General features: G+C 39.2%; 3 protein-coding genes across 9 annotated transcripts in view; all 3 read left to right on the top strand.

Moving 5' to 3' along the window:
* Nucleotides 1–15: 15 nt before the first annotated feature.
* wit (kinase protein wishful thinking) lies at nucleotides 16–5,795 on the top strand. Of its 2 annotated transcripts, XM_031991052.2 has the most exons (12): nucleotides 16–492; nucleotides 580–790; nucleotides 1,058–1,351; nucleotides 1,458–1,560; nucleotides 1,646–1,843; nucleotides 1,926–2,162; nucleotides 2,245–2,400; nucleotides 2,482–2,664; nucleotides 2,739–2,908; nucleotides 2,987–3,383; nucleotides 3,459–3,677; nucleotides 3,754–5,795. In XM_031991052.2, the coding sequence occupies exons 3-12, from the start codon at nucleotides 1,172–1,174 to the stop codon at nucleotides 4,785–4,787; spliced, it is 2,877 nt and encodes a 958-aa protein (XP_031846912.1). In that variant the 5' UTR covers nucleotides 16–492; nucleotides 580–790; nucleotides 1,058–1,171; the 3' UTR covers nucleotides 4,788–5,795. The 2 variants fall into 2 exon arrangements, with proteins under 2 accessions (XP_031846912.1, XP_031846913.1); XM_031991053.2 differs by lacking the exon at nucleotides 580–790.
* Nucleotides 5,796–5,965: 170 nt separating this feature from the next.
* On the top strand, nucleotides 5,966–9,464 carry mEFG1 (mitochondrial translation elongation factor G 1). Its single transcript, XM_031991054.2, has 9 exons — nucleotides 5,966–6,175; nucleotides 6,286–6,441; nucleotides 6,516–7,014; nucleotides 7,092–7,353; nucleotides 7,441–7,612; nucleotides 7,681–7,971; nucleotides 8,061–8,264; nucleotides 8,340–8,651; nucleotides 8,729–9,464. The coding sequence occupies exons 1-9, from the start codon at nucleotides 6,104–6,106 to the stop codon at nucleotides 8,996–8,998; spliced, it is 2,238 nt and encodes a 745-aa protein (XP_031846914.1). The 5' UTR covers nucleotides 5,966–6,103; the 3' UTR covers nucleotides 8,999–9,464.
* Nucleotides 9,465–9,663: 199 nt separating this feature from the next.
* Lrch (Leucine-rich-repeats and calponin homology domain protein) overlaps nucleotides 9,664–18,607 on the top strand; it is a 56,440-nt gene continuing 47,496 nt past the window's right edge. For all 6 annotated transcript variants that reach the window (XR_013001393.1, XR_013001392.1, XR_004236259.2 and 3 more), the window contains exon 1: nucleotides 9,664–10,054. Coding sequence is in view for 3 of the 6 variants with exons in the window: in XM_076374201.1 (XP_076230316.1) it covers nucleotides 9,868–10,054 (187 nt within the window). In the remaining 3 variants the exon portion in view is untranslated. The remainder of the gene's footprint in view (nucleotides 10,055–18,607) is intronic.

Here is an 18,607-nt window from a genome sequence, read left to right on the forward strand (position 1 = left end):
CAAATTAGTAATAGTGGAAAACCGTTCCCCTTTAAAGAAAAAAATGACCACTAGTGGATCACTTTAGTGTCTATTCTGTCATGCCCATATTGTGCTCATCGTGTAATTTATTGAACGTTTAATTAGATATATCTGTTTTTTTTAACGATTAATGAAAGTAACAATTAAATGGAAGAAACGTAAATAAATTTATTTGAATTATAAATTTCATATGTATACTATATAAAGTTGGTAGTACGTAAAGTGATACGGCGACCACCGAATTGTTGTTTCTGCGTACAGAACTGACGTTTTACGTTGTCTTTGGGAACACGTGAATGAATTACAATTCAATAGATACGGTTTGTCTGTCAAATATCTGAATTGTGACACGGTATTTACTTTAAAATTCTGTTATATTTGGTTACGGATGTGTGCAATGATACCGTCGGTATCAAATTCAACTTCCCAAGATTCTCGACTAAGAAACTCGAGAAACCTGTTCACAAAAATGTAAGTTCGTTTCTTTTAACTTGCATGCAACATATCGTGCGATACCGCAGTTTTCTTTTTCATTTTCCTATTCTTGATTTTTTGCAGCATGCACCATGCTTCCTTTTTCCACGCACTTCTAATGTATATTGTAATATATTAATTTTAATATCATTCCGATATTTCTGCGGCATCAATCTTTAAGAGACTGCAGCTCTGTGATGTCATAATTGCCGCCGCTTTTATTTTTTATGCAAAGATTTAATTCACAAACAATGTAATCCAGTGAATTTATTAATAGTCTCTCTCTGTTAATAAGGTATTCTCTTTTCACAAAATATGAACCTTTAATATATTTGTATTTCTTGACTATTATATCTAATTATTTTCTGACATTGATCAGTATTTAGGACTGTATAACAATCTCATGTTTTTATAATATTTATATGATGTTATAGAATGTAATATTTTATTACGTTTTTTATAATAATGTGTAAATATTGTTACCAAGCATTAAATTTGCCTCATTTATTATGTTTGTCATTATTTTTGCAATTAAAGCATTTATACAATTTATAATGAACAGATGAGCAAAGCCTACACATGGCAGTAGTATATGTTGATGTAATCAAAGATGCCACTTCTTAAGGACCAACGCTTCCGTTGAAGTGTTTGAGTTCAAGAGGCCTGCTAAGGCACAATGAAAGCCATTGTATCAATTACACTGGTCGTGCTACTGTGTGGGATAAACTCAGCACCCATTAATGCCATTCGATTATGTGCCAGCAGAAAGAAAAATATTGAAAATCTTTCTTTAAAACAACATATACCCAGTGTACCTGAAAATATACCCAATAACAGTAATGTAGCTCATACCATAGTAAGTTTAAAATATGTTATCTATTACAAGAATACACTTGTAAAATAAATCTTTTGATATTAAATGCATTGAGTTGCATTAAGATACATTCATATAATTTTTACAGACTGATGATAATATTAAATTTGAGGAGTGTACCAACTTTTGTCATGCACTATGGCAAGAAGAAAAGACTGCAAATGGAACAGAAATAATCATTTTATCCCAAGGTACATATAATACTATTTATTGTACTTTAACTATTTATAAATTATGTTTTTAACACAGTATGATTTTTAATGTACAATAATTTAGGTTGTTGGAAACAGTCTGGTGAACAAAAATGTGAAACTTCAGAATGTATTGCTCTTCAACGTTCTACCAAAGCATTGAACAATACAAAATTTTGTTGTTGTCATGGAGATTATTGTAATCTGAATATTAATAGTACTAATCTTCTATATTCTGAAAATAAAGTGCATAATTCTATTACTACAGAAAATAATCAACCAAGTAAGATCAATGAATATTACAGAAAAAATGTTATGCAACATGTTATAAGTCACTGATACTTTTCATATGTGAATGTTTTTAGCAACTGAATATTTGGAACAATTAGATTCTGGAAGATGGATGATTATCATAACAAGTGTCCTAGTTTGCATATTATTAGTGATATGCATTTTAGCATTAATGATATATCGTATGTACCATATGAATATGTTAGCAAGATTAGGGAAACCACTTTCTTACACAGATCAGTTTTTGGACAGTACAGCACTAAGAACTGGTACTTATACAGTGGATCATTTGAAACTTACAACGATTGTGGGTATGTTTTCTGCAGACTATATAATTAATCTATATTGTGTTTAAATAATTTGAATATTCTGATACATATCACGTGTCTGCAGGACAAGGAAGATATGGTTCAGTGTGGCAAGGTAGTATGGGAGATCAAGATGTTGCTGTAAAAATATTTCCTTCTCATTATCGTAATTATTTTCAAAATGAACGAGATACTTACTGCCTCCCATTCATGGAACACCCATCTTTACTAAGCTATTATGGTCTGTTACTTTCATTCAAGACTTTCCCTTTCTAATGTTATGTACTAAAATATATTATTGAAAGCTATTTCGAACCCTTAGGTGTGGATGAAAGAGTAAGCATGGAAGGCAGCGTTGAATATCTTTTGGTACTTAGTTTTGCACCAGGTGGTACTTTGACTGATTTCTTAAGAACTCGTACAGTTGATTGGCCCACATTTTGTAAAATGGGTCTCTCTATGGTAAAAGGACTTGCTTACTTACATACTGATATACATAAAAGTGGTGAGTAGAGTATAAAAAGAATATTTTTTCAACGTTTTATGGCGTAATTTAGATCGGATATTTTATTTTTACAGATAAGTTTAAGCCTTGTATCGCGCATAGAGATATTAATTCACGGAATATATTAATCAAAGCCGATGGTACTTGTTGTATTTGTGACCTGGGGTTGGCAGTTCAAATCTCTGGTTCTAAATACTATTCCAATGGAGAGGAGCAACATGCGGAAATAAAATCAATCAACGATGTGAGACAATTTGAATACATTGTGCAATCTGTTTCATCAATAAGTCAGTATATAATGTTCTCCATACTCGTCAATTAGGTCGGCACTTTAAGATACATGGCCCCGGAAGTATTAGAAGGTGCTGTTAATTTACGAGATTGTGAAAGCTCTTTAAAACAAATAGATGTTTACGCAATGGGTTTAGTATTATGGGAATTAGTTTCACGATGTTCCGACATCTATATGCCAGGCTCAGAAATACCTATATACAGACAACCGTACGAAAAAGAAATTGGACTTCACCCGACATTCGAACAAATGCAAGTGTTGGTATCTCGTAATAAAGCTAGACCTTTATTAGAGGGTAGTTTAGTGGACAGACCCGGAGTACGTTTGATTAGGGAAACGATGGAAGATTGCTGGGATGCAGATGCAGAAGCTAGATTAACTGCTTTATGTATAGAAGAACGTCTTTCGGAGCTACAATCTCATCGTGGTACGTTTTACTGTACGATCACAGTATGAAAACATTATTATGGATTACTGGAAAAAAGCACTTCTGAATTTTCAGTGACCATGCACTTCACCGATGGGAGTCCAATGGTTAATTCCCATTGCACCTTAGTGCCTTCAACTACGAACAGTCTTTACAGCGAAACTTCTCATCACGATAACGTTCACGTCGGTCACCTGTCATTGCACATGGTACAAGATAGTACAAGTAACGATGGTATTGTTGAAAATTTAGTAACATTATCACCTTCGGAAAGCATTGTTCACGAACATAGTTGTAAGTATTCGGCAGCTAGTTTTTACATACTGAACGATTCGAATTCATATCACTTAATTATGTCTCCGCATTTTAGTTAAAAATTCAAATGAAGTCGCAATATACAATCATGCTCAGACACTTCAACCTTATCAAGGACGTAATCCTTGCATGGAAAGAAATTTAATGTTACAGTCGGACTCGTTCGAAGAGTTAGGGTGTAACGGCAATGTACTCGTTGACAAATCTATGAAACATGCATGTAACGATCAATACAAAATTGTATCTGAAGCGCAAGGGCTCGTTTCTCATGATTACTTGAGTCAACACACAACGCAAATGACACAGCTGAGACCAGCAACGCCTATACCATACGTTCAAAATGTTATCTCTGATGATGGTACCACATCGTACGGTAAACGCAAACAAACAAATGTGCATGAAGTTTGTGCTCAAGAGAGCCCTAGGAAGAAATTGTTTGGATGGCCGAATCTTAAAAAGTTACTCGTAAATAAAAAGATGTACACTTACAATAAATACCAAATAGACAGAGAAGATTCTAAATCGAATTTACTATCCAAACAAAACGTGCAAATCAAAACAGTTGAAACGAACGTAACGATATCACCTGGAGGAAAGTATGTGAATGGTATTATCACTAAGGCACCGGCATCGACCATTCCATTAGATAAAAATGATAAAAATGCTGTACAAGTTGGAAAACAAAAACTAGATAATGATAATAATACGAATACTCGACCGTCTAGTCTGCCTCTTGTCAATTTAAGAAATAAAAAAAGCGAAAACAATCTCAGTAGACAGGAGAGTATCGATAAATTCAACGAAGTTTTTAACGTCGGATCTAACGTAAACGTATTAAAGGATCCACATATGAGAATAAAGACGCCAGGGGACTTACCACCCTCTGTAAGAAAGATTCGTGGTCGTGGGCAATCAACCGCAAGATTTTCTCTCTACGACGATCGAATGATGTGCAATATTTTAAGCGAGGAGGACGACCGTAGCGATAAAGCCATTTGGAATTCTGTACCGTTCGGTATGGATTTCGGCGACAACGATGACAAACATTCGCCGACTAAACTTAGTACCAAAAATGTTACTTGCTTTTAATCGGATATAATATTAATGTATTTGTAAAGGTCATTAACTCTAAGTATAGTAACGGCTGTAGTTTAACTTCAGCATAAATATATGTATGTACAGAAAAGAAAATTTATAAGAATAAGACAGATTTTATACTCTTTACGAAAACACATTATCAACATTCAAGTATTGAAACAAATAAAAAGAATAATGAAACGTAAAAAAACGCAGCATGTACTGGAATATCATTAAGGCATTGAAGGGGGTATTCCATGTATTGTATTAATTATTTAACCCTTGCAAATATATTTTGTGCTTATACGATCTTTTAATTCAAAATCAGAACATGCTTAAGAGAACTGCGTTAATCTTGTGTAATTAGGAAGCTACTTATGAATATTGTATTAGTGTCACTCTTAATATTTTCTATGTTCAAATTAGTAACGTACAATTCATTAGAAACGCATTTTGATAAATGTAATGAATGTAAATCACGATTCTCATTGTGTGCATGTATTTAAATCGGATATTCATGGTCCATTGAATTACGCACGATTGATCAAAGACAATCAGTGTTGTTATTTATTAAAACGTAAATTATTAGTATCATTCGCGATATTTAATTATTTTCTTCATAGTCCTTTGAATTTACTTTGATAAAGTGTATAATGTATTTCTAAACTTGTACCTTTGAGCCTAACAAAAAAAAAATTATTAATATTGTTAAAATAATGTTTATACCGATTTATATGTTTTATAGACAATTATTTTTTAAATACATTTAGATACTTGATTAGTTTTTTAGGGAGAAGGTAATTATGACATTTGTAATACATTAAGTCGTGCATTGGATATAATGACAATTTTTATTGAAAAAAAAAGAATGTAAAGATGAATTTTACACTTGAGCACAAAATATAATTGTTTAAATTCTATAGTTTTACATCCTGGCTTTGTAAGCTCAATGTAAATATCTGTAGCATAAAAATTTAATGTATTCGTTAAATAAGCTTGTTGTGTTTTATTTTGTCAAGACTGTGAAATTCTTATATTCACAGTGTGCACTACTTTACATTAAGACAAAACATAAGATAAGGATACTGCGAAGAAAATAATAAAATACATAATTAAATGATATACAATAGATAATTTTTTCCTAGAACCATTACTTGTATCACGTGTTTAGCGAGTTTAATAAGCATCGTTTATTTTCGGCTATCTTCGTTAAACCTCGTCTATGTACAAAATTTCGCCTGTATAAGAGTCAAGAAAGGATAAAACTTCAAGCGTTAAACTTAAATTAATTAAAGTGAACAAATTAAAAAAGAAAAGAGTTAATCATCATGTCTATCATAACAGTTTTAAGACATAATATAAATTTTAATACATTATCAATGTATTCATACGTTTGTAAGGTAACAATTCTAACCTTTTATAGAATTTAGGTTACAAATGAATTACCAAATTGAATTAAAACGACATTATACATTGACACTTTTTGTTGTTTCTTCTACACTTGTTACAGAATTCACGATTTCTATCATCCTATATAAAATTTGCGGAACATAAACCAATAGAAAAAATTCGAAACATTGGCATATCCGCACACATTGATTCTGGGAAGACTACGTTAACAGAACGTATATTATTTTATACTGGAAGGATATCTCAAATGCACGAGGTAAAAGAAACACCATTTCTTTAAAATTTGTATACATAAGTTTTGTCTTCTACGTAACATGTAAAACTCAATAGGTGAAAGGTAAAGATAATGTGGGAGCAACAATGGACAGTATGGAATTAGAAAGACAAAGAGGCATTACTATTCAATCAGCAGCCACTTACACATTATGGAAGGATCACAATATTAATATCATTGATACTCCTGGTCATGTAGATTTCACAGTTGAAGTAGAAAGAGCTTTACGTGTTTTAGATGGAGCTATTCTTGTATTATGTGCTGTGGGTGGTGTTCAGTCTCAAACACTAACGGTAAATAGGCAAATGAAAAGGTATAATGTACCTTGCTTAGCATTTATTAATAAATTAGACAGAATGGGTGCGAATCACAAGAAAGTAGTACAGCAATTGAATGCTAAAATGGGCCATAATGCTGCATTTCTACAATTACCAATTGGTTTAGAAAGTAATATGAAAGGAATAATAGATATTATTTCTCAAAAAGCAATATACTTTGAGGGAGAATTTGGTAACCAGATCAGAGAAGATGAAATTCCATCAGATATGAGAAGTGGTATGCTCAAATAATTAATTATATTATTTTTATGATATTTAATTAATCAAACTGTTATACAAATGTTCTGTATATAGAGGCAGGTAACACTAGACAAGAATTAATTGAACGTTTAAGTAATGTTGATGAAAAACTTGGAGAAATGTATATAAACGATGTAAAAGTACAGAATGAGGATATTAAAAATGCTATTAGAAGAAATTGTATTAAGAGAAAATTCACACCTGTTCTACTTGGAACTGCATTAAAGAACAAAGGTGTCCAACCATTGTTGGATGCAGTTTTGGATTATTTACCTAATCCTGGTGAAGTTGAAAATTATGCACTTCAAGAAAGAGGGTATATATTTTCGTTTTTTTTACTTTATACCTTCTCTTAAGTTTTTCTTCTCCTTTTCTATTTGGTATTTTTATTCTCGATTTGCAGAGACGAAACTGTTAAAGTGTTATTAGATCCTAAGAGGACCTCTGGAAATCCATTTGTTGGATTAGCATTTAAATTAGAAGCTGGCAAGTTTGGTCAATTAACATATTTCCGCTGTTATCAAGGAATGTTGAGCAAAGCAGATTATATATATAACACTAGAACTAATAAGAAAGTATGTTTGGTAAAATTTGATATCTTCCAATTGGTAATAAGTATTCCTATCGATATACTATTTCATAGGTTCGCGTGCAAAGAGTAGTACGACTTCATTCCAATCAAATGGAAGATGTAAATGAAGTTTACGCTGGAGACATTTTCGCATTGTTTGGGGTAGACTGCGCATCTGGTGATACATTTATCAGTAATCTCAATTGCTCGTTATCACTGGAATCCATGTTTGTGCCTGACGCTGTAATATCTATGTCCATTCAACCAAGGAACTCAAAGGACAGGGACAGCTTTGCGAAAGGAATTGCAAGATTCACTAAAGAAGATCCGACTTTAAGGTTTCACTACGATGTAGACATCAAGGTGAATCTTTTAAATCTTTGAAATATCTGCATTTAAAACATGATTTTACAAATTGAAGCAGCTTTATAAGACATTGCTGTACAATGCAGGAATCTATTATCTCGGGAATGGGAGAGTTACATTTAGAAATCTATGGGCAAAGATTGGAACGGGAATACGGGTGTCCTGTTACTTTTGGAAAACCAAAAGTCTCTTTCCGAGAGACGCTGATGAGTTCTTGTGAATTCGATTATCTTCATAAGAAACAAACGGGTGGAGCTGGTCAGTACGGTCGTGTCACCGGAGTGATAGAGGTAGAGATTTCTATTACTTTCAATTAATTTTCTTCCGTGTAACACAGCACACGTCACATAGATATACCCTTTCAGCCACTGCCGCCTCACGAGAATACCAAACTCGAGTTTGTGGATAAAACGGTAGGAACCAATATTCCTAAACAATATGTCCCTGCTGTAGAACGAGGGTTCAGATCAATGTGCGAATGTGGACATCTTACTGGTCACAAAGTAGCCGGTGTTAAATTCATACTGAAGGATGGTATGCATCACTGTGTTGATTCCTCGGACTACGCATTCTTTCTAGCAGCGCAGGGTGCAGTGAGAGATGTGTACCAACAAGGAGCATGGCGGCTGCTGGAACCGGTTATGACGGTAGAAGTGACCGCCCCTTCAGAATTTCAAGTATGAGTCGTTTAGATTGAGGTAATTGTTTTCATGAACGGCACGTTATGCTGATGTCAATTTGTTTGCCAATGCAGGGAACAGTTATAAGTCAGATCGCGAAACGAAGCGGAATTATATTAAACACGGATACTTCCGACGGATGGTTTGCCTTAGAGGCCGAAGTTCCGTTGAACGAAATGTTCGGTTATACAGGAGAATTAAGGTCCCTTACACAAGGCAAAGGAGAGTTCACTATGGAGTACGCGAGGTACAGCCCTTGCCAATCAGCTCTAGAGGAGGAAATGATAAGGCAGCACCAAGAATCGCATAATTTGAATACCAATGTACGAAAAAGAAATCAATGAATATACGAGGTCGTACTAAACTAGGAATCAATTTGACTTTGTATATTAAACGACGTTGTAATAAACTAACTGTAGCTTTCTAAATATAAGTATATTTGTAACGGACAGTACGCAATTACAATCCGAAGTATGTCTGGAGCTGGTCCTCCATTCGTTACAAAACCGATGACGATAAAATACGAAAGAACGAATTATTTTATTTAGTACCTTTCACTTATCGATCACGAATTACTCCGAATGAAAAATTACACAACACATGCCTTGAAATCACGATGATTTGAATTACAAAAAGAACATAGAAAGAACTATTCCGTTCAAATATACCGACGTTCGCACGATCACTGTCCGCTTTAACCTGATTTGACGCGGTGAAACTTAATTTAATTATAAAGTCTGATATTTAATGTTGAACTTTGTATAACGCCTCGATACGTGAAATATTCGAATAAATAGCTTTATCCTTCAATATACTTCTAATTTTCCTTCGAGTTAACTTCAAAGAATATTTTATATATATATTTCTAGTGGGAAACGTCCGAGCGCAAAGGGGCTAATAACGAAATCTCGCCAATTCGAAAATTCGATTCGGATTGCGATTCTCGAATCCCCGTCTCGAGTTTCGAATAATTTTAAAATGGCGTCCGATCGGCAGCGCTGGCGTCGCAGTGTACCGATGCACGTTCCACCGAGGCTGGTGGATCAGTAGCGCAGGAGCGAGTATCGGGAGTGGTCGGTTGGTGGGCGTTCAGTGTATTTTTTTGTTTGCGACATTCTTGCCTCGTTGAAAAGACGAGAGCGGCCGCCGCGCGCCAGGGAGGAGGGTAACCGCTGTCGTGCTTCCGCGTGTGTACGTGCCCAAAAAATGTAATATGGCGATGGTCGCGTCGAACATGAGCGGCCACATACAGAAGCAGCTCACCAGAAGCCTCGAGCGAATCCTGGAGGAAGCGCACTTGAGCGGTGAGCTCAAGTTGAGCGGCCGGAAGCTAAAGGACTTCCCAAAAGTCGGGAAAACCGGATCCAGCAAGTACAATCTGCAGGATACAGTTTTCGCCGGTGAGTCCTCTTCGACTCTTGCTCCTTAACACTAGAACTACCAGGTGGGTCGAAACGACCAATTTCTTAATTTCCTTTACAATTATTATAAAGGTGTAGACACTTCAGTAAATAAATGATTAACGCATTGTGATTTAGTAATAGCTAAACTGAGATATAAACATTTGAAATCTTAATAAATTCACTAGAACTACCAGGTGGGTTGAAACGACCAATTTCATAATTTCTTTTACAATTATTACAAGGCATAGACAGTTCATTAAAATGATTAAAGCATTGTGATTTAGTAATACCTAAACTGAGGTATAAACCAATTGAAATCTTAATAAGTTCACTAGAACTACCAGGTGGGATAAAATGACCAGTTTCCTAATTCCTTTTACAATTATCACAAAGGCATAGACACTTCATTAAAAAATGATTAAAGCATTTGATTTAGTAATGCCTAAACTGAAATATATACCAACTGAAACCTTAATAAATTCACGCTTTTAGCATTTATAAAGAAATTTTGAAAAGCTTTAAATACTCGTTAGTTCTAGTGTTAATTATATTCCATCATTAACCTGTTAACCAACGAACACGAGCTAACACGCCTCTCGCGTCTTACCATGACTTTTCGCCTTTCGAATTGATTACTGAAAAATTCATATCTCCATGAAACAATGAAAACGAATGAAATAATAATTTCATGAATAATTAATAATATTTACGTCACTCGAAATCATTCGAACAATGGATTTACCATGGTGAATATTTCTATCCACGTATCCAGCGACGAAGGTGGCCACTCGCTTGACAGGTTAACCGTAAACGTAATAAAAATGCTAGTTGACCAATCGACGGGGGAGATTATCGTCGCCGCGGGCGATACATTATCGTGAATTTTCAACGACGCCGAGCGATGCAGCCGTGGACCGTTTCGAAAGAAACTTGTCCAATTGAAATTCTTTCGTTTCTTTTCATTCTGAATCCTGCGACCGTTTGCCACGGCCAAAAAAATGTTGTCCGAGGGTACCACCTGCGTACGTTCTACGCTCGCCTATTCGAACACCCTGCGGGGACAGTTTGGAACGTGTATTCGTGTTTATGTTACGTACTGTGACTACTTAAGTGTTGCGTACTCGGTGCATCCCTTATGTTAACCCTTTGCACTCGGTCGTTTCTCGCTAGAAATATTTGAATATTTTCTGATGAGATAAAGACTATATTTTGTGAAACTAACTCGAAGAGAAATTATACGTACAATGAGGAACAATATTTTTTAAATTTATGATTCATATAAGGTATAATATTAAATATCAGATTTTATAGTCTTACTGTGTCAAACCAAGTGGCGACTGAGAGTCAAAGGTTAACCCTTTGCACTCCGTTGGCTCTGTTATGGGGACATAATTTGCATCACAGATGTCATGTTACATTACTCTGAAATTGTAAAATTCTTCTTTCTATTCGAATATAGGAAATTGACAAGACAAATTAAAAGACGTGAATCCATGTGTACTTGTAATTTTCCTTTTTCAAAACGAAATTTAAGGTTCTTGAACGTTTCTCTATAGAAATGAACCATTAACCCTTTGCACTGGAAAGTTGTTCACTTGAAATATTCAATACTTTCCAATTAGACGTAGACAAGATCCTTTAAAATTAATTTATCAAGAAGTCACACATAAATTAGGGAACAAAGCTTTCTTTCAATATTTCACGTATTCATGCAGTATACAAAGGTTAATGGTAAATGCAAAAGTTTATGATTTCACTGTATAAAATCATCTGGCGACTGGGAGTCGCCTATCGAGTGTAGAGGGTTAACCCTTTCTATGCTGAAGGTACTCCGACACGCTGCTTCCTTTGGAACGTTGTTTTGAATACTTAATTTAACCCTTTGCACTCTGTAGGCTCCACTATGACACCATTTATACTGTTAAATATTTTAATGAATAAATTTGGAACTACCCTAAGATTACTGGATCTTCTATACATCCAAATTTTGCACTAAGAAGGAAAATAAAGAAATCTATGAGATGTTGCAATGTAACATTTTTCATTTGTGCTAGGGATATTATAAAAACGGCTTGGAGTTGGTAGATGATAAAATCATCTGGAGTGCTAAGGGTTAACCCTTTGCATCTAAGTTACCACTTGAATCGACGTAAAACTAAAATTGTCACAGGCATTATACAAAGTTCAGCATTAAATACCAGATTTTGTATAATGATTCGTGAAATATTGGAATAAAACAGCTTTGTTCCTTAACACTAGAACTATCGAGCACTTAAACTGACCTTTGGAAATTTATTATTAAGATTTGAATTGGTTTGAATTTCAGTTTAAGTATTACTTAATTTCTCAAAGAGGTATTTGTACTTGTTCGGTAATCGCGAAAGAAAATCAAGGAATGGCTCATTTTGACCCATTTGGTAGTTCTAGTGTTAATGTATTTGTGATTTCCTTTCGAATTAGTTTCAGGGAAAATTGTCTTCGCCTCGTTAAAAAGTGTTAAACATTTCCAGTGAGAAACTTCAGGGTGCAAAGGGTTAAAAGAACAAATTTAATTCAATCTAATTGAAAATGACATTGTACGTATTTGTGTATTATCACGATTGCAAGAATTGTAAATATCATGCTAGTTGAATAGACCTTGAGGTATATCTGGAGCGGAAACCAAGAAGACGATAATACTAGAAGTACTAGGTGGCTGAAAGTGGCATATTTTTATAATTATTCAGAATAAGCGGACGCCTTTCTATGAAACTATTCAATGAATCGACGTAGATATACCTAAATTAAAATATGACACAATATATAATATATAACTCATAACTAATAAGACAATGTTGCTACTAGGTAGCTTTTAGCATTAATGAGAAGTAAGAATGGTAATAGACGAGGGCAAGAGGTTCAGCGTCGTTCGCCGTTGCTGAACGGACAATCGAACTTCCGTTGTTGCCTTGACGATAAACAAAGGAAAACAAACGAATGACAATAGAGAGCCGGAAACTTATGCCGGCGCGTACCCTACTGCGATGACAGTCCTAAGAACACGCACTCCATGATCGGCTATGGCAAACCGCCACCGGAAAATATTTCAGAGTTACATAATTCGAGCCCATCTGTACATTTACGGTACAACGCACCGTGGCTGCGATTTACGTGCACCTGTTATTAGTTTTCGACCGGTAAAAGTGAAACTCGCGCGTGCGAATTCACCGTTGAACAAGAAAAATGGAATGGCACGTTTACCGAATACTTTTACCGGAGTTATCGCTGTTGGTTGTCCAATACGTTCGCGCGTTTCTCGTGACATATTGGATTTCCGAGATCAAATGATCGTTTCAGTCGAATATCCAATGATGTTTCGTCAATTATCGACGCTGGTACCTATGTTATTCCTCGCTTGTATCATTCACTATTGTCCCTTTATGTTTCATGCGTTCTTTTACCATATTTCTGGCGTGCCGAGAGCTCCTAGCAGGTTTTGCTACATATTCACAGCGATTTTCCAGTTGAACGAACACCCGACACGGCAGCAAACCGAACAGAAGCGGTTGGTTCTCCGAAATTCTAGGTAGAAGGTTCTCCGGCAGCGCTCAGCCTGGAAAGTCCTACGAAAGCGGGCATTTCCCCCGGAGAACTAGCGGAATTAAGCTCGCCTCGCGTCGGGGACTAAGTATAGAACAGATATTACTAAAAACCCTGTGGAACGGATGAAATTCAATTGGATGGTTTTCAGAAAAATAGGAGCGCTCGCAAGAAACCGGAAGAGTTAATTGGACAGGCTAATATAATAAATGGCGAGAGCGGACCGCAGTGCCGTACCCGATGGCGGGGTTAAAACGCAGGTTGTTGATCCTATTCCGGATTTACGTGACGGAAAGGTGGCCGATAAAAATATAACCGGCGCATCCCGCGCTATTAATACCGTCCGTCCGCGGCGTATCGCGGTTTTTCCTCGGGATGCCCGTTGTACACCTCGGTTTCCCTTTTATAGGAGAGCAGTCGGGTAGAAGGGCGCAGCGCGCCGCCGTACGGTGTAATTCGTTTTGCATGGCCAGCGACTCTCATCCCGGCGCGACGTTATCTCGACACGCCCGATGCTTCCTGTCCCTAAGATAGGCGGTGCGTTCGACAGTCGCCGATCACGCCGGGACTCAACAGGAGGAATTACGCGCGCAGAAGCGCGAGAACGTCCCGCGACTCTCGAGATCGTCGATAATCCCGCGGTGCGTCGATCGGCGTGAAACACCGTGCCGCGTAATCCGAGAAAGAAGCGAGACCGGAGCGCAGCGATACGTTGAATACATCCGACGATCGTTAGCGGCGAATGGATGTCATTTATCGATGAAAGTAATTATACTAACCAGCAACGACTTCATGTTCATTCGTGCGCGTAACGCGCTCGAACGTTTTCCCAGATTAGAACCGGCGTGCATCGGCGGTTTTATCTCGCTGCATTCGATTCGCGGCCGGCTAGCGATCGCGACTGCTATCGCGTCTCCATCGGTTACGCGATACGGTTTATCGAACGCGGATACACCTTCGCGGGAATCGCAAATATTTTCCGTTGGCGTCGAGGATCGTGAGTCAACGAGGCGCGATTAAAATTACAAAACCACCGGGACACGACTCGCCGAGCGGATCGGACTCGGCATCGACGTCGAAGTCGCTTGCATTCCTCGCGGTTCGGGCACGCCGATCGATTTCGTCTTGCCGTCCTCCTCTTCCGGCGTCGCCCCGGTCTAGAGCCTCGGCCAGATGTTCGCCGGAAACGAACTTTCTTTCCCTTCATCGGGAAACCATCGCGACCGAATTAGAAGCGCGCAGGCTGTTTCAATGCGCCAGCGGAGGCGGACCGTTCCAATCATCCCGGGGAGCATCGGGAACCCGCGAGCAGCAATACGTTTGTCCAAGCGAGCATTAATCGCGAGGGGGTGGTCGTGATTACTCTCCGATCCCCGGCGCGCGCAAAGGAACAAATAATTGTCGCGGCGTTCTCATCGCGCGGCGGTCTTCACGGACACCGAGTGCTGCTTATCGGTTTTCGATGGCGATCCTTTCGACCGGCGAGAGGGGTCGAGGCAATTTCGGTCGGCCTCCCTTCAATGCCCGAGGGATGATCGCGCGGCGCGGCGTAAGCGCGACGGGAGAGGGATACGGCCGTTATAATTTCGTCGGGCGGACGGACTTTCTTCCGAGCTTCGCCGATGACAAAGAGGGGACGTAACTTCATTAAGGAACCCCAGGTCAGTTTTCCGTGCGCCGAGAGATCTAGCCGACCGCGTCTCTACTAGCGATGTGCGCTTGAATCCTAGTTTCAAAGCGGTTCGATGTTTCCGATGAAATTCGAATCATCGATACTCGGAGTCTCGACAGACTTACGTTCTCTAGGAATTCGAGACTTCCGAGATACTCTAGAGTCAACCCTTTGCGGACGAAGATTCTCTGAAATATACAAAATCCTCAGATGAAGCTAAATTATACATCAATTACTTGAACAATAGAAAAATAGGAAATCTCTTGCTATTCGAGTAATTGAATCATCTGTTTACTTAGTCTTCCAACTATGAAAATTTCATCTAGTCGAAATGTCGACATCCGTCCGCAAAGGGTTAAAGGGTACCGAATTCTATTAAGAGCTATTCGAATCTTTCATGTGTACCGGGTGTTTCAAAAGTGCTTGCTCAGGTTCTGTTCCATCGGACGAAAGCGTAGAAACGATTGGAAGACTCGACAGCTCCTAGTCTCTGGGGCTGTGCTCGAACGCGTCTCTCGTGCAAATAGACCGCGACGATGCTAGCCACGAGGAGAACGCTAGGAACGAAAATTACGAGATCGCCGTTCGCCCCGTGCTCGCCAGGCTTTTCGATCCCGAGTTCCGCGCGAGTCTCGCGAACGCACCGAGCGACAGCCCGGTCCCATTCACCGGAGAAACTCGTGGGTTCGATACGGCCGTGCGCGCACCGGAAAAGAAAAATCGCGGGCCATTGTTGCACGGAAGCAACGCACGCGCGATGCGGGAGAAAGAAAGGGAAATTGGCTGCGATAGGCGAGTCCGGCCGGAAAAACCCCGAGAAAGGGGCTTGCTAATGCCGACAAATTGCTTTCGTGTTACTCGGCCGATTCGGCGGCGATACCCTTAACGACTTTCGTAATTAGGCGCGTATAAGGAAGCGACCGCGGCGGCGAAAGTCGAAGGCAGGCCGAATTGGGGACGAGACGAAGGCAAACGTCGCGACGCGATACGCTCCCGCAACGGAAAAAACTTCTTATCGATTATGTCACGGCGTGCTGCGCGCTTTCTTCGAGGAACCTCGGCGTGTAGGAGGGTGGAAGATCCTTCCTGCCCTCTTTCCAACCCTCGGCTCTCTTCGTTTCTCTTTCCAGTCCAGCGGATTCGATCGTGCAGCCCCATGAAGTCGCGTGTATTTTTCGAATTTTCTTTCACGTGAGCACGGATCTAGATTCTAGAATTATACAGACAGAATACGTAGTTTCGGGAGGTTAACCCTCTATAGGCCCATGTAACTTTGAAGTCAGGTATCAGTATATTGGCATCTTGTTGATTTATTTCATTTTGCACTCAAAGTGGCGAATAAAATGAAGTAATCGGTTAACTGCAACTTTTACACGCTCAGGCGTGAAAGTTTAACGTCATTGTAACTTGAAAGTTACGAAATATATTCGTTTGTAATTCGTATTCATATGTGGATATTTATTAATTTTGTACTGTGAACAAAAATTTGGCCCATAGAGGGTTAACAGAAGTTTCGGCGAAAGGAAAGCGACAGGAGAGTACTTTATAGTACAGTCGATTATGTATTCAAGTATCTGAACACCTAACCTTTTTAAAATTGTTAATTGTCAGAGAAAAGATCCATTGAAGCTAGGCTCCATAAAATCAGGCGAATGAAACAGACTAACGAAATTGAGTAATTACCAGCGTCTATTATTAACCTCTTGGCTACTGTTGGTTCTAAGGGCGCTTTAGAAATTTCGTTTCGGTGCACTGTTAGCGCCCATAGGCTCCCGTAAAATGTTACTGACAATAATTGCAGAGCTTGGATTAGATTAACCGTTTGAGTGCTGAGGAGCGCTATAGCGCTCTTGTGTTGTGCCAAAATTGAGAGCGCGGAGGCGCTTCCGTTTATCAGTATCAATTATAATTTTCTTACTATGTTTTTCAAGAGATAAATCAAAGTAAATTTATTTGAATACATGTCATTTTTTGATATTTTTTTGTAATAACACAATATCTGTGATCTCGTTAGATAACTACTCTCATTAATTCTTTTGCCCCAATCACTTCCGCATTTTTGGTAAATATCCACAAAAGTTGTTTAGCATCCAAACGGTTAACACATTGCGTAGTCACGAAATATCTCGTATACAGGGCGAGCCACTTAAAACCGGCCACCCGAATAACTTGGCTGCTACTGGCGATAGGAAAAAATGCAACAGACCAAAATTATTTGGTATCGAGGGACAGATCATCGGATGTTACTAGTTTTTTGATAGGTGGAGGCGTCAAGGAGATATGAAGGTCGTATCATAGATAACTACTCTTATTACTTTTTTTGCACACATCCAATCACTTCCGCAATTTTCGTAAATATCCACAAAAGTTGTTTATCCAAACGGTTAAGTGAATTCTAATTCAGCAATCACATCTTCCATTAGTCGTATATTACATAAATGCGATTGCTCTACATTAGTTTCTTAGGAATGAAAATTCTGTCACAACCGAAGGGTTAATATTCAAATAGTCCAACTTCTTCTCCATCCCGAAGGCGATCCGACTCGGCTCGTCCGCCCGCCGCGCGATTCGTAAATTCGCCTCGCTCGGGGGAGCCCCGATGCGAGCGCATTTCGCGGCGAGCAGGTGTGCGGCGTGATTAACGAAAAGAAAGAAGGAATCCGGATAACTGGGCTCGAGTGGCGACGTCGGCGATCGCGGCCTCGTCCCTCTTACCGGCTGCCGCGTGCTTCTCCTCTCCGTTTGGCCCGCGTCGCGCCTCCCGTTCCTTGTATTTTCTCGATCGCGGTCGGGTTCGCGACAGGTGTCTCCCGATGGGAACCGGTCGGCCGAATCGAAAGCGTTTTCCGTCCGAATCGAGGCTCGTGGGACGGCCGCGTGCGCTGCTCCGAGAACCCGGATCGATCCGAAACGAGAAACTCCGGAGAAAATGACTGTATTAAAAGTGGGGTAAGCAGCTCGGGGCTCTTGAAGCGTTCCGCTTCGGGGAACTCCGCTCTTCCGCGCGGCGACGACAACCCTTCCGTCCTCCGGAGATGTCCCAGATCGGAGGCGAGCCTCGCTATCGAGCCGGCGTAGGATTCGTTGAACTTTCGCAGGGACATGTCCGCGGCGAAGGGTCGTGGTTCCAAGCGAAGGGGGCAAAGTACGCGCGAGCTGCGCGTCCGCGGGAGCGGAGAAACGCCGAAGGGGAGAGAGCAGCCACCATGGGTATGGAAGTGTCCCGCGCGATGGGCCGGGCTAAAGATAGAGATACACCGCAGCTGCGAGCGCAGGGGTGCCAACAGGTCGATACTCTA

This window comes from Nomia melanderi, chromosome 2 (assembly GCF_051020985.1).
Source record: "Nomia melanderi isolate GNS246 chromosome 2, iyNomMela1, whole genome shotgun sequence".
NCBI classification, from domain to species: Eukaryota; Metazoa; Arthropoda; class Insecta; order Hymenoptera; family Halictidae; genus Nomia; species Nomia melanderi.